This window comes from Aulonocara stuartgranti (assembly GCF_965226115.1).
Source record: "Aulonocara stuartgranti genome assembly, chromosome: 6".
Classification (NCBI taxonomy): Eukaryota; Metazoa; Chordata; class Actinopteri; order Cichliformes; family Cichlidae; genus Aulonocara; species Aulonocara stuartgranti.
Window position 1 is genome coordinate 10,275,282 of NC_138944.1, and position 15,906 is coordinate 10,291,187.

General features: G+C 40.8%; 2 protein-coding genes across 5 annotated transcripts in view; one reads left to right on the forward strand and one right to left on the reverse strand.

Annotated features, from left to right (window-relative positions):
- tsc2 (TSC complex subunit 2) overlaps window positions 1–2,560 on the forward strand; it is a 31,489-nt gene extending 28,929 nt beyond the window's left edge. For all 3 annotated transcript variants that reach the window (XM_082536784.1, XM_082536785.1, XM_082536786.1), the window contains 8 exons: window positions 952–1,030; window positions 1,102–1,188; window positions 1,281–1,467; window positions 1,573–1,712; window positions 1,796–1,874; window positions 1,965–2,056; window positions 2,139–2,237; window positions 2,329–2,560. In XM_082536784.1, coding sequence (XP_082392910.1) covers window positions 952–1,030; window positions 1,102–1,188; window positions 1,281–1,467; window positions 1,573–1,712; window positions 1,796–1,874; window positions 1,965–2,056; window positions 2,139–2,237; window positions 2,329–2,487 — 922 coding nt within the window. In that variant the 3' untranslated portion in view covers window positions 2,488–2,560. The remainder of the gene's footprint in view (window positions 1–951; window positions 1,031–1,101; window positions 1,189–1,280; window positions 1,468–1,572; window positions 1,713–1,795; window positions 1,875–1,964; window positions 2,057–2,138; window positions 2,238–2,328) is intronic.
- Window positions 2,561–3,177: 617 nt separating this feature from the next.
- Window positions 3,178–15,906, reverse strand: part of pkd1a (polycystic kidney disease 1a) — an 84,395-nt gene continuing 71,666 nt past the window's right edge. The window contains exons 50-56 of one of the 2 annotated variants that reach the window (XM_082535783.1): window positions 15,787–15,898; window positions 15,280–15,405; window positions 13,836–14,007; window positions 13,455–13,745; window positions 9,413–9,547; window positions 6,608–6,931; window positions 3,178–6,468 (exon numbers count right to left, since the gene is read on the reverse strand). In XM_082535783.1, the coding sequence (XP_082391909.1) occupies window positions 5,461–6,468; window positions 6,608–6,931; window positions 9,413–9,547; window positions 13,455–13,745; window positions 13,836–14,007; window positions 15,280–15,405; window positions 15,787–15,898 (2,168 nt within the window). In that variant the 3' untranslated portion in view covers window positions 3,178–5,460. The remainder of the gene's footprint in view (window positions 6,469–6,607; window positions 6,932–9,412; window positions 9,548–13,454; window positions 13,746–13,835; window positions 14,008–15,279; window positions 15,406–15,786; window positions 15,899–15,906) is intronic. The other variant, XM_082535784.1, reaches the window with a different exon arrangement.

Below are 15,906 nucleotides of genomic sequence, written 5' to 3' on the forward strand. Positions count from 1 at the left end.
CTCTTTTTTGATGCACCAAAATGTTTTCAGTTGGCAAAAGATGTGGACTGCAGGCCAGTTCAGCATCTGGACTCTTGTACTATGAAGCCATGCTTTTTAATTGATTCAGTATAGGGTTTCTTATTGTCTAGCTAAAATATTCAAGGCCTTCTCTGGAAAAAGGCTGAAACCTGTGTGTATACCTTTCAGCATTGACGGTCCCTTTCCAGATGTTCACACTCCTAATTACATACACATTAATGCACCACCAATACCCTAATCAGATATTACGTGAGTGCTGCTAACAAGCCGGATGGTCCTTCTCTTTAGTCTGGATGATGCCTTGTCCACATTTTCCAAAAAGAATTTCAAATTTCCATTTGTCTGACCACAGAACAGTTTTCCCCTTTGCCTCAACCCATTTTAAATAAGCTTTGGCCCAGAAAAGATTGCGGTGTTTTTGGACCATGTACACATGTGGTTTCTTCTTTGTGGAAGGCACTGTATTCACAGTGATTTCTGGAAGTGTTCCTGGGCCCATGCAATGATTTCCATGACATAATCACACCTGTTTTTATTTCAGTGCCACCTGTAGGGCCTGAAGATCACGGGCATCCAATGTGGACTTTCTTCCTTGTCCTTTGGATATCTATAATATCACAAATTCTGAAAATCTGGAGAAACCTCTGTGCACAAAGTCTTTGGTATTTTATGCCGAGGACCATTATTTTGAAATTGTTCTGCAACCTCATCCATATAAACAGATGTTTGAATAGAAATGTCTAGATATCTCTTGGCATGGAAACAAGATATTTGGTACCAGAAGCTGTGTTGCTTTTATTTGGTTCCTTAAATTGTGTTTGTAGTCCAGGTTCTGTTGACCAGTAAACATGAGGTTCAATGAAAGTAGATTGCCTTTAATTTACATATCCATGTGTCTAAACTGACTTTCTTTCTTCTTATATCTTCTAGCTTTGTGTTTCTGCAGCTCTACCACTCTCCTTTCTTTGGGAATGAAGCCAACAAGCCACTTCTGCTGCCCAAAACTCAGGTAACCTGAATTCTCTCCTACACCTTCTTCTGGATCATACGGCGTGGTTTACATTGTGTTTTCTGTCGTAGGTGATTGACCGTGCAGTAAAGGTTCTGGACCAAATGCCCCCTTATGACACCCATAAAATTGGGGTGGTGTTTGTAGGAGCTGGTCAGGTGAGGATGTGCTGACTGTAGTTTTGCTAATCACTGCCGTATAATTTCTATATTTTCTGGCTTAATGTCTTGATCCTCTTCACTTTCTTTAGGTTAACAATGAAGTCGCCATCTTGTCGAACGAGTACGGTTCGAACCGCTACGCCTCTTTCCTCACAGGTCTTGGCAAATTAATCCATCTGAAAGACTGCGATCCAGACCAGATTTTTCTTGGAGGGCTTGACCAGTATGGAGATGATGGAGAGTTCACCTACTGCTGGCATGACGACATCATGCAGGGTGTGTGTGTGTGTGTCAGGAAAAACACACATACAGTATATATTTATTTTTTCTTTACAGCCAGTCTGTAATTTGCATATTATAAATGAAATTGTGTCCCTGCAGCTATCTTTCACATAGCCACACTGATGCCAAACAGGGAGAGCGACAAGGGTTGCTGCAACAAAAAGCGACACATTGGCAACGATTTTGTCATGGTGGTGTACAATGACTCTGGAGAGGAGTACAAACTGGGCACAATTAAGGTAGACACACACGAGCACAGTAAAAGAATCTGAAATTTGCTGTTGATATTCTGTCCTTTAATGCCCATTTTCCCTTCCTTTAGGGTCAGTTTAATTTTGTCGAAGTCATTATAAAACCACTGGATTATGAATGTAACCTCGTTACCCTCCAGTGCCGCAAAGGTGAGCTAATCACTTCTTTTTCGGATCCTGTTCTTCATTTTTGTCAGCTTTGTTTAGCTTTAATGAGTTCTTCTATATACCCTCTTTCAGACCTCGAGGGATTAGTAGACACAACGGTGGCAAAAATTGTTTCAGATCGAAACCTTCCCCTGTTAGTCAGGCAGATGGCTCTGCATGCAAATGTAAGTCTTTTATCTTCTTACATCTAGTCAAACACACTTTGCAGAGGTGACACACATTCTCGACTCGTCTCTCTCTCCTCAGATGGCCTCTTTGGTGCACCAGTACAGAGCTAACCCCTCTGACGCATACGCCTCTAAGTGGCTAGCAAGGTTACGACACATCAAGAGGATCAGGACCAGGGTAAGACCAACATACAAAGTCTTCCTCATCACCACTACTTGCACTTAATTTCTCTAATTTCAACCCGTTTTACCTCATTGCTATAACTTAGGCTCAAGAAGCCATCCAGTCTCGCTCAACTCCCGGGATTTCACTGACCCAAGGGCAGAGCAAACCTTTGTCACAGAGCAGTGCTCCAACAAATGTGGAAGCCACCGGACAACGAAAAAGACTGGTGTCCACTGTAGACGATTTCACAGATTTTGTTTAATTTCTTGTCGAGAAATTAAACAAAAGACGAGACAAAAGTATATGAAGTGAATAAAACAAACTAAAAACTTAAAGTGGCATTGTGCTCATTTTTGATCCACAAAGAAGGAATGAAAGCCCAAATGCACCTTTGAGCATTCTTAAGTCTGAGTCAAAGCAGGTATAATTATTTTTCTAACAATATACCTAATGGTAATGTAAAAGAGTTTACTCATGAATCAGCTGTCCCCCCTCAGCGTTGGAGTACCCTGTAGTGAGTTTCTGCCCATTGTTTAGATGACTGTCCAGCTGTTCTACTGCTTTGGGTCAGTCTCACTTCTCTAAGGGAGCTGTTTTTAGTGAGAACAGAAAAATCCTTCGCACACAAAAGACAAAGGGAGAAATTTGTTCCAGAAAATTTTCCCAGGAGTTAGTGAAGGCCAGAGACAGAGTGAATTTTAGACACTATAAACATGATAAACTGTTACTGTTGTTTATGTAACTCCTGGATTTGTAAATAAGAAACTTTTTTTTTTTCTCTTCTTCAACTTTTCAACCTACACACTGACTATAGGATTGGCATCGACAAGTACCAAACATTGCGGCTAATTTATCAGCAAATCTGAACATACTGCATTACCTACAGGGTGGAAACCAAGTACTTAAGCTAGCATTTGACATTTAAAAAAATTTTTTTTCATTTTGCAAGAAGTTCAGCTGTCAAATTCTTTATTTGACTTTGTCAAGTGCAAAAGCATAAGAAGTGCGACAACTGCAAAATACAAACAAGAGCATACAGACAAATCTTTAACGCTGCTTTAAACAAAATGCATTTTACAACAGAAGACAACGGTGAGCTTTGGCACTAAACTGTTACACGCAGAGCAGGAATATAATGCTGGTGGAGGTGGGAACTGCCGACTGCTGTGCTGTTTGGGGTTTTCTATTCGCCGTCAAAGAGTAAACTGATTAGAAGCTTTGGCTGTAGTACTTTGATTACACCAGTGGAACATAAAACTCTGAAGTTTGCAACACCAGTGCTCGACCTATGTGTACGTTGCTGCAGCACAAAAATGACTGATCATGAAAAGCAAAAATATACATCATAAAGCGCTAATATATACAGAAATGTACACGCACAGAAGAAGAAAAGTTCCCTTTTTAATTTCTTTTTAAGAGCACCTGTAAGTTTGTTTTATGCTCTTTAACCGTGGTGTTTTGTATGAAAACAGAGGGGAAAAGATGTAGGCTAAATTAAACTGACATGGCTATAAGTACCTTTTTAACGTTATATATTTTAATTAAATCCAAGGCAAATTCGATGATGTACAACTTCTAGAGCCTTGCTGAGAAAAGGGAGGGAGGGAGCAGGGGTCATGTTGACCATAGTTGCATAGTTTAACTTCTACATATCAGCTTTTGTTTTTCCTGGACTTCCTTACAGGTTTTAAGAAAAGGTTGGGTTCCCTGAGATCTGCCCGCTGGACACAAGAAGTGCGCATGTTGAACAAAATAAGGCAAAAACATCATCACCACAAAGAGCAAACAAAAGTACAAACAACTGCAAGCTACTGCTTGATTACTTTGATAATACTTACTAGGACGTTTCTATAATGTTGCTGTAAAGGCATGACTTGACACATGAGAGTTAAATATGGGGTTTGATATCAGCTCCATTAAAGAATAAAGTGCAAGTACAAGAATGAATGAATTATTTAACTGGTGTGGTTAAAATCCCAGGATGCATAAATGATACAAAAGCTTTGGCAATGTTTATAATTAAGATACAGTATGAGTGAAGCTTTCTCTATTGGTTTGGATACCAAGCTTATTATTTAAACCACACCTCATTACAAAAACAAAACAATACTTCAGAACAAAAGTGCTTTTAAATTGCTTCCATATGGAACAAAACACAACAAAAAATAAACAATTAGGAAAGATAATCAGACTGGGAGTCATTATAGCTTTATAATGGGAGAACATGTGTAAATGCTCAGTATTGTCTGTTTCCTTGTCTACAATTAGACTTATCTGTTCAGTATCATTTTCTTCACACTAACCTTGCTTTTCACTTGCTACACCTCCTTGTCATTGGCTCCTCTGACTTCATCTCTCTTATCTTCAGTCTCTCCAATCATCTCTGGAGAGGAGGGATATATTTGCGCCCTGAATAACTGGCTGCTGGAATCCCAACAGCATTATGTCTGTGTGTGTGTGTGCGTGCATGCATGCATGTGTGTGTGTGTGTTTTCACCTGTAACCCAGTGGGCTGAAGTGTACCACACGTTCCTATTTGCTGATATGTTGTCTACAGTGTTATTTCTACACATGTGTACACCTGCATGTGCGTATATCTGTGTGCGCCTGCATGCAAATTTGGGACAGGCCACAGGTACCCATGGTGACCAAAAATAGAAAACGTAACAGTATGTAGACAGGTAACATAATTGAGAAATCACACGTTCTTTCTGAGATACACAAAAGTCTGATTGCATAGAATGCTTTCAGTTCATTGAGTCTTATGGTGAGCACTTTTCTGCGCTCCTGTCAACGACCCCAGGTAACCTCCAGGGTCACATGGGATCAGGGGGCAGTTTTGGTCCGGGGAAAACAATGAAAGGAACTTCTTGGTTTCACTGCTGACTTTATGTCCCCTTAACCAGCTCAGCTAGCATCTGGTGACCTGCACCTTGAGAACTGAGTCGGGATTGAGACGGATCACTGCTTATAAACCTGCAAAGTCTTATTTTATTGCTCTTTTTGTCTTTCAGTACCCCAAACTCCTTGTTTGATCCTTCTTGATTCTTTCCTGTAGCTCATCCTTGTACTTTCACATCTATTAGTTTCTGTCCTTTCCTTGGGTTTAGAGAGTGGCATCTGAAGACAAAACCTGCTGCCCATGAGCGCCTCCTCTCGTCCTTAACCCATCATTTTAAGTGCACATCCTTTTTCTCCACCTTTCACTTCTTTCATTCGATCTGCTCATATTTATCTAAGTTGGGTGCACTTTGTTTTTGAGGGATGGGGGTTTGCGTTTCCGTTTGCGTGTAGGGATCGTGGTTGTGTGAGCTGGGTGGTTGAACAGGCTTGAGGAAGGGAGGGTCTCTCTCTCTGCAGGAAGATCCCAGTTGCGTGTAATGGGCGTAGATGGCAGGGAAGGGGTGGGTGCACGGGTGGATGGAAGAGCTGTAGGTGTTTTTGGTGGCGGGACATGGGAAGATGATGTGTTTGCTGATGACAGGGGGAGAGAGGAAGAATCGGAGGACTTATCTGTGACTGGTGTGGGTGGAGGCACACTGATTGAAGGTTTGGCAGACAACTGGGGAACAGGGGGGTTTGTGGAAGCAGAGGAGGGTCGGGGCTTCAAAAAGGGAACGGGTGTAGCTACAGGAGTCTTTTTGGGGATGGCAGCACTGCTCCCACATTCTTTTGGAAGTTCACTTTTATCTACCTTTTTCCCCTTCCTGCTCCCTTTGTTCTTTTCCTTGCCACGCTTTTGTTCTTTCCAGGCTTCCCCTTCCCCTCTCTGTCCCCCTTCGCTCCTACATCCCTTAACTCCATCATCTCTCTCCCTCCCTCTACGCCTCCTTTTCCTTTGGGCTCGCTCCAGTTTACACTCAATGTGGTACAGATCCTCTGTCGTCACAGTGACACGGTCAAGCTGTTGCAGCAGAGCATCCAGGGTGGGGAGGAGTCTCCTCAGAGAAGCTTCCGTCTCTGCTCTCTCTCTCCAGCTGTTACCTCCCACCACCACTCCTGGGCCAAGGCCCAATCCAAGCCCCAAGCCAAGTCCCAGGCCGATACCCGGGGCTTCTGTGAGGCTGCAGGGGCTGGAAGACGCTGGACGCCACGAGGCCTCAGAGCCAGCATCAACACTGTCTGGGGTAGGTGGGGAGTCTGGACTGTCCAGAGGAGGCAAGCACAGGGACTTGCAGTCGCTGGTCGAGGATGAACGGGACGGTGGGAGCTCCATACCTTCGAAACGCACTTTGTGGCGAAACTAAGGAGAAAAAACACAGGATACGATTTTGGGTAAAGCATTCAGATTTTGTTTTGTTCCAATAGTATATATGGAAAAAGTTAATCTATAAATAAAGCAACAAAAATTGTCCTTAACAGATATGAATTAGAATTTGTACCTCTTTGGCCCGACTGAGTCCCATCCACATTTTGAGTCTTCTGAGGAACAGTTCGACCATCTCGTAGTCTTGCAGATCCACTGCTGGGCGGTATAGTTCTGCCCGTGCACGCCGGTAGTTCCTCAGTAAAACAGAAGTGACCAACCACAGCAACACCAGGCGAAATATAGCAAAGCTTATGTGGAACAGCAGTGCAGAGAAAGTGCTGGGACCAGTAATTATCCAGGCAGGACGCCATGACAACAAGCCACACCAACCGGAACCCAGTAAGGACAGACTGGCTGAGATCACGTTGCTGTAGCCGTCCAACACAGAGTGGAAGAGCTGGAATGGAAAAAAAGTTTCCTTTTTATCAATTCTAAGACAATATTTGAAAAATAATAAATGTAAACATTACTGATGCAGTATGAGGAAAAGCTACTGATCATGTGATGGGCACATGATGAGTGGTAGGCAATGCATCTTTTTGGAATAGGGAACTCAAACCAACCGGTTACCAGCTGGTTGTATTTCGGTTATATCCCTATATAAAATTTTTATTTCAAATCTATGAGGTTCTGTCTGATTCTGAATGTAAATATTCAATATGAATTTGAGATGACAATAGAATAGAATAGCCCTTTATTGTCACATGTACAATGAAATTGTGGGTGCTCCACACTAGTTGTGCAAGAATAAAACTGAAATAGTAAGATGGCAGGAACAAATAACAAACAGGAGAAATATATACTAAACAAGAGCAAGGCACACAATAGAGGAGGGGTTGCAAAGTGCTTAGAAGTAGTGCAAACGACTTGATGTAAATAGAGGCCGTGTCTGAGTGATAAGGGTTACTCGGACTATGGCTCAGATTGGTAGGGTGGGTGTGTGCGTGTGTGTCTGAATGGCCCAGGGGAAGAAGCTGGTTGTGAATCTGGAGGTCTGGCACCTGATTGACCTCAGCGGATGGGATGCAAGGGGTCACCTGTGATGGCCCATGGGCAGGAGGAGCTGGCAATGGCCTCCAGGGGTGGAAGAAGGCAGCCAGTGATTTTTTTTTGGGCAGATTTGTACTATTCAGTGAACTGCCACATCATCACAAACAGATTCCATGTAAATTTTATGACCTCAATCAAACACAAACTGATAGCAAACCAACTCCATCTTACTGCTGTTTTAACACAGTCTTGACACACCAAAGGCCCTGTGAACCCAACTGTGAGTGGTCGCAGATCTGGTCTGTACCCAAAGTCACTCTTTCAAAAGCAACAAGAGTGCAAGATAACTGCACACCTTTTCAATAACTATGGTCATTGTAGGAGCCATATGAGTTGTTCCTTTTTGACTAAGTGGGTTGGTTTAAATGGACTCACTGTATTGGTGCACGGGTGTGGGGCGTGTCTCATGGGTGTGGTAGATGATAAATGTGGTTGCACTCACCTGTTCACAGCACCTGATGTTGATGAGCAGAAAGGTTGGGTGAGCATGAGGCAAAACTTTCTGTTGAGCGCAGCTTGAATGATTTTGATGTATTTTGACTGTAACTTGATGGTTTTTGTATATTTGTGCACTAATTGATGCCATAGGCCAAATTGTAAGTTGGCATTGTAATTAGTACAGTTATTTGTTTGTGCAATCTGTGCATTTGTCTAATAGTTAATCCCATGTGCTGATTTATATATTGGACAGTTGCATGTGGAATAAAAGGAGCAAATGGTACAGAAGTGTATTTTATGCGTTTGTTGTTGCGCGTCATCTGTGTCCTCATGTTTAGCCTGCCGTGGCCATAGGTTGGAGGAGCCGCAACAGTCATGCCATGGCATCCAACCACATTTTAACACAGACTTCATTAAGAAGAATGTAGGCATACGGTACTTCTGCAGTGGCTTCACTTTTCAGACCCTTAAGCTAATCGATCTTTTATATACAGTCCATGCTTCTAGCAGCATGAGTAATTACACAAATACTCTTGGATGGCTTGTTGTGAACTGTCTTAGTCTATTTGTATTGCTGTGGCCCTCTTCTCACCTGCCAAAGCAGTGATTGCTGGTTGATGTAAAACTACTGGCACACCTAGTAGGAATGTGGCCAGAGACCGTTAAACTGTGAAGTTCAAAGCATTTAACAGATGTTGACAGACTTCATCAGTAGTTGCAAGTTTGTTTGGCAAGAGTGTAAATGATGTTAATTTGTATAGCTGTGCTCCACAAAAGAGCTTAATAGTTTGGCAGTTTTTGGCTCTTTTCTTAAATATTATTAATCATCTTACTCTTCTATCATCTGGAAATGTCATGAAACACAATTATACTCCAGTTCTGAAGGGCTCTCTTAAAAAAAAAGAATTGAAGGGAACATAATGTCTAACTAAAGAACAGTTAAAAGTCTGTTGGATGAAGCGATGCCATTTACACAGCAGAGACATTCTGCAGGTCATTATTTATTCCGTGCTGGTTTGAATAAATGATTCAAATATTGAATAAATGCTATTGTCATAATGTTCTCGTTCAGTAAAGCTGTTTGGCAGCAAGGAAGCACAGATGCTTTCATGGTGTAACAATAAGAGCAAAGCTGTATTATGCAACCTGTGCAAAAGAGCAGGTTTATTTGATATTCTCTAAAGAAAGTGAACTGTAGCCATGACAATGAAAGTGAACAGACCAAAAACAAGTAAACTGAACAACCTCGTGGGTGGACACACTTTGACAAGGTTATGTGCTGAGACAATGTGGACTGAATTTACAGTTTATTTGGTGTGCGCACATGTGTGTGCGGGGGAGAAGCCGAGCCAGAGAAAAACAGAATGAACAGAGAAGAGAAAAAACTGACCAGGTGTCCCGTGTGTGAGTAAGCCAGCACCAACAGCAGTAACGCCAGAGCAACTCCCAGCAGCTCCCAGACTGAGCGCCGCAGAGCTCTGCCAAATACGGCCCACTCACGGAGAAACCGCAACTGGTGGGACGCCTGCATGAGCAAGGACACAGAGAGAGGGAGAGCAGGGAAACAGAAAGCAAAAATATGTGTTTGGAAAAAAAAAGTTATCTTGTAATTAAATCTAATTTAGCCAAAGGACACAAATGTTTCTCCATCACAAACACGTTTGGAGCCATTTTGAGTTTGTAATATAATGATATGTGTGTAGAAACAGTCGTACCTTTCTCACAAAATAAGGGCGAATGCAAAAGTACCAGCAAATTAATAAAATATTGAGAAAAAGAGCTTCCTAATAAAATATGTTATGTAAGAAGTGTTTCCACATTGAGCTCCGGCTTCAGCCTACAGTTTATCAGACACTATTTTGTTCTTTACATTTAATTTAAAAGCTCTTTGCTTACTTACGCAGTTCTATAAGCACTCTTTTTGTTTCTTTTAGTCTGGAAAACTGGAAATAATACGCATTTCTTTTAAAGATGTTTACATTTTCTAAGCCAGCCTCATTCTTAGTGCGTACACACGGTCAGAGTTCTAAATTTGTACTGTAAGAAAATACAGATTCTGGGTTTATGCAAAACTTTGATTTGTGGTTTAAGCACAGTTTTGTGTATATGTTGTGTTTATGAATGTGGCCCGCTGCATTGATCACTGCCAATCAAAAACAACCTAATTAATGGATTTAAACAGCCATCACAAAGCAACAACAAAAATTAAGCTTAACTGCTTCAGCTTACTTCCATTTAGATATATGGGCAGAAACTAATAAATATATTGTACATATATTTATTAGTTTCAGATGTAGCCATTCTTGTATTTTGCTTGTTTACATTATTGTATTTTGCACAACTCTGTTGCTTGTGAAGCTCGCACACAAGAATTTCACTCACATGTGCTGTACCAATGTACCTGCACATGTGATGTGACAATAAAAAGTGATTTGATTTAGTTGTGTTTACTTTAACAACTTTAACATTCATGTTTTGCCTCTTTAAAAATAAAAAGGGCAAAAGAATATGCTTATTATTGCATATTGTTAGTTATGCTTTTTGTTCCTTCTTATTTCGCTTTGTGAGGCATCTTATCTGTCACACACTTTGAACTGTATTTATACATTTAAAGACTATTTAAACTATTGTTGACACAAAACAATTGAAAAATTGAGTTGGATACATTTTTTATTTTTATTTTTTTATCCAGGCTGTACTCCAACTCTTGTCCTATGACTGTTGCCAATTCAAGGCCCATATGCCCTATGACACTGGGATAGGCTCCACCCCCCTCCAACCCTGATAAGAATAAGCAGCAGAAGATGGATAATACTGGGTTCATTTGTTAGAGTCTCAAACCTAAGCATCAGTTCTTCTCATAAGCCTAGTTTATGGTCGTCACATTGGTGGTGATGTCACTATAGCTTCGCCACTGCTGCTTGAGGGAACGCCGTCTTCTCTGCAGTCTCTCAGAAACTTTCGATAATCTGAAAATGTCTGCTGACACGTCAATGAAATGTCTTCTCTCTGGCAAACCACGTCACAAAAATAAGAGCTGAAACCAAAATGACACCAAATCGTGGTGCGTCCCGGTGACTGTGACGTCACTACTGTCAAATGAGTATAAAACAGGCTTTAAGTTACATGTGCTGATAAATCTGAACAAACTGTCAGAGGTTAAAACACACTAAGACATTTCCTGTATTTCCATTATAGGTTATTTTATTTTGGTTAGCTTTATGAGCAGAACTTTATTTGTTTTTTCTCATTTAAAAACAAAACTTTACCTACAATGGCCTTGATGTTACAGAGATCGATTGGTAATGAAGACGTCGCAAATGTTAAATGTATACGCTCTTTATTTTCCTGCAGCTTTCAGCAAACATCGCTTCATCTTTAATAATCAACCGTGTGCTTGTTTGGGACTATTTTAGCTGTGAATTAACACAGACTTAGTTGATTAGTGAAGATTTACAACAGCAGCATTGTGTCTGTGAGAATGACTCTGTCAGCCAGAGCAACTTAACGACACACTGATGCTGTGTTTAATTATTTCAGAGATAACAAAGGAGCGCTACAGCGATAGTGATAATTGCTTCCACAGACAATAATCAAACCTATACTGAAAAAGGACAATCTTGACAAGACACAAATGAACAACTACAGGCCGATCTCAAATCTCCCGTTTTTAAGTAAGATCATTGAAAAAGCAGTTTCTCAACAGCTCAATTACTTCTTAAAACAGAATAATTGCTACGATGCCTTCCAGTCAGGTTTTAGACAGAACCACAGCACTGAAACCGCTCTGACCAAAGTGTTTAATGACATATGTCTGAATACAGACAGTGGAAAAATGTCAGTCCTAGTTTTACTGGATCTCAGTGCAGCATTTGATACAGTTGACCACAACATATTACTCAAACGACTGGAGAACTGGACAGGTCTTTCAGGAACTGTACTAAACTGGTTCAAAACATACGTAGAAAACAGGAAATACTTTGTATCAATAGGTAACTTCACATCTGAGCAGACAAGTATCACATGTGGAGTTCCCCAAGGTTCCATCTTGGGACCCCTTCTGTTTAACATCTACATGCTCCCACTGGCACAGATTATAAACAACAACAAAATAAACTATCACAGCTATGCAGATGACACACAAATATATATCACAATGTCACCAGGAGACCGAGGCCCTGTACAGGCTCTTGGTAAATGCATTGAGGAAATCAATGACTGGTTGTGCCACAATTTTCTCCAGCTAAACAAAAACAAAACTGAGGTAATAGTCTTTGGCGCCAAAGAAAAACGATTACAGGTCACCAGAGAACTTCAATCTATACATCTAAAAACCACAAACCAGGCGAGAAATTTGGGTGTAGTGATGGATGCAGACCTAAACTTAGAAAAACACATTAAGACAATAACAAAGTCAGCTTACTATCACCTCAAGAATATATCAAGGATAAAAGATCTGATGTCTCAACAGGACCTGGAAAAACTAGTCCATGCATTCATCTTTAGTAGGCTTGATTACTGTAACAGCATCTTTACAGGTCTACCTAAAAAATCAGTCAGACAACTACAGCTCATTCAGAACTCTGCTGCTCGAGTCCTCACTAAGACCAAAAAAGTGGACCACATCAGTCCAGCTCTGAGGTCTTTACACTGGCTGCCTGTCCGTCAGAGGATAGACTTTAAAGTTCTGATGCTGGTCTATAAAGCTCTGAATGGTTTAGGACCAAAATACATCAATGACCTCCTGACCCAGTATGAACCATCCAGATCCCTCAGGTCATCTGGATCCGGTCTTTTATCAGTTCCCAGAGTCAGAACCAGACACGGAGAAGCTGCATTCAGCTTTTATGCTCCTTATATCTGGAACAAACTCCCAGAAAGCCTCAGATCAGATGAAACACTCAGTTTATTTAAATCCAGGTTGAAGACTCACCTGTTCTCAGCTGCATTTGAATAAAGCACCAAATCCACACTTTAAGCTTAAATTTCAAAACTTACATTTAACTACTGATTTTATCTACTGTTCTGATTTTATCTGTTTTGATTTTATATACTGGTTTGTTTGTTTGTTTGTTTGTTAATTAGTTAGTTTATTTGCTTGTTTTATTCAATTTTAAATCATGCTTTTTATTTGTTCTTGTTTCTAATGTCTCTGTAAAGCACTTTGAATCACCTTGTTGTTGAATTGTGCTATACAAATAAACTTGCCTTGCCTTGCCTATTGATATTAGATTCATTTCATTGCTGCTTTTTGGTCTTAGATTGGATTTGTTGTCAATAAGAAGTCAAAATCATTACAATTGTTTTCTAAAACGTGAATAATGTTTCTTTCCTCTTCAACGCATTCCCAGATCGTTATACAAGCAAAAATGTCATAAACAACATGCAACATATTTGTAAAATTACCCTGGATTCCTCTCTTTCTTTCTTACCTTGAGTACCAGTATGAACAACAGCAAGGCAGACATGACGGTGTACATCTGAGTCTGTCTGGCCAGGGGGTAGAAATCTGTGAAGGTATCCCGAGGGTGCTTCAGGTATGATGTCCATTGCTGTTTAGCTATTATGCAGCGGCACAGGTGTATTCCGAATACAGACGCTGCTAGAGACAGTTTACAGATACCCAGGAGTCTCCAGGCTGACAGCAGGTACCTATAGCCTTCTCTGAGGAAGCCCAATATGCCCCGAACGAGGAAATACAACACCAAGGCGAGGAGGATGATCTGGAACCACAAAGTGCCATTTTAAAAATGATACTAAAGGGAAAACGAAACAGCTGTAGTTCAAGGATTCATGGTTATGGGAATGTTTACCATTAGAAGAAGCTGCAGGTCCAGCCCTGTGATTGGCCACAATGTGATGACAATGAGGTCAAAGCTGGACTGGGCACGCTCAGAGACTGGGAACTCAAACAGGAAGGAAAAGACGGCCAGCAGGTTTGTGTTTACGTTATAGAGAGAGAATTCCACAAACACGGCGCGAGTCCTATGAACATGAACACAACAAAACACGCAGTTAGTGCACATGATAAGATCAGGAGCCCACATTTAAGCTGATAACAGTATTTGGTCATTTAAATTTCTGATTTACTGGCCCCACTGATATATCGGGCTCTAACCAAGAATCTAAATATTTCATATAGTTTCGGTCAGGTATCTGTTTTGATACTTTGTTGAGCTGATTATGTTATAGGTTTAGTTTGTTAGAAGAATGACACTAACAATTATTGACAGGTTTACATGAAAATTCTTCCAGATGTGGGTCTTGGCCCAACTTAGAAGTGATTAACTTCTGGAATTGATCTGGGACCATAATTTTTTTTTTGGAAGGATTTGTTTTCCAAGCGTGAGTACTTGGGGACATTTTAATGTCTTTGAGAAATTATCATCAATATATCAAAGCAGACCAGAACCAGGGCCTGAAATCATGTCCGTTGAAGGGATCTTCTGCCTTGGAGGAGGTATGTAGACTGCTCTTGTATTTTATTTATGGCAGGAAGTTTTATTTCAAATGAGAAATAAAGGGTACAAACAAAAAATGATTTGACGCAATTTTACTGAGTTATCATTCTTAGAAACAGTTGTTAAATGTTAGCCAACATTCTCAGTGCATTCAGCACTGGATTGTTTTCTGTGTCTTATTTTGATGTTTCATGTTTTACTGATTGTGCAGTGCTTTAATTACTGCAGGCTCCGGGGCAAATTGAGAAAACAGCTCATGATCTGACAGTAAACCTCCGCTCAAGATTTCTAAAGCAAAGGCCGCAGTTGTGTTTGATTCCAAACATTGTGAAATTATTAGCACAATAACATGAACCCAGTTTCTACTCCCTTGCAAATTGCCCCTAAATTTTGGAACAACCTGGTCAATGAAATCAATGAGCATGACCTCTTTCAGGTCATATTCTCACTCCCTCACTGCCAGATGATCTCACCCTTCGCTGGACCGGAAAGCATTTGTTTTTGGTCTTGGGCAAGGTTGGCATACACACCAGATGTGCAGCATGCCAACATCCAAGTGAACTCCACGTGGGCCAGAATATGGCATGTTTAACTGTTTACTGGACTGAACCAACTGGACTTTGCAGGTCAAACTGGCTCAGCTCAGTCCACAGCCACTGGTGTGAGTACATGTTTAAAAAATGCAAAACACTGTGCTGTCCTGAACAATACAAAGGAAAATGTGTTTTAATTATTTTGCTGTAACTCAGACTTTACATGTCCTACTGCTGTAGTCATGTCTTCACATGATCACTACCTAGAGTCGAGCCAGTGCAGCTGTTGCAGCTGCTTTAAGGAGGAGGTGGCTTCTTCCAGGCTTCTGTTCAGCTGGTGAACCACATCTCTGCTGTTATACACCCCCATCCGATCCAAACGCCACACCCTTGGAAAACGTGTGGGAGAAATTACAAAAGAGAAAGAAGTGAACAGGGGACATCAAAGAAAGCCAGATGTTAAAAACAAAACTAAGCAGAACATTAACATCCACCAGCTTGTCGTCAACCCATTTAGAATTAGATTTTGAGTTCATATCTACACCTTTTATGGATTTTTGCCTATTTGGCATAGCCAAATGGAAAAGCTCATAAAAGAAATCTGCAAGTCCAAAATGCATGTATGAGACTTTATCTGAAAAGTAATATCTTCCGTTTTCTCTTAGTCTATCTCTAACGCTAAACAGGTTACCAATGACCTGCAAATTAACAATAGTTAATAACTTTTAATAGCCACACAGACACAAGCAGGTTTTCAATAATTTCCTTACCAATCTGAATCCATGGCACCAAAAACTGTACTATTATCCTCTTCTTTACTTGGAGATATGACCAAGTGCTTTCCCCAGTAAGATGATGTGTTTTCTGACCTAAGAGAATCTGCTAATGGA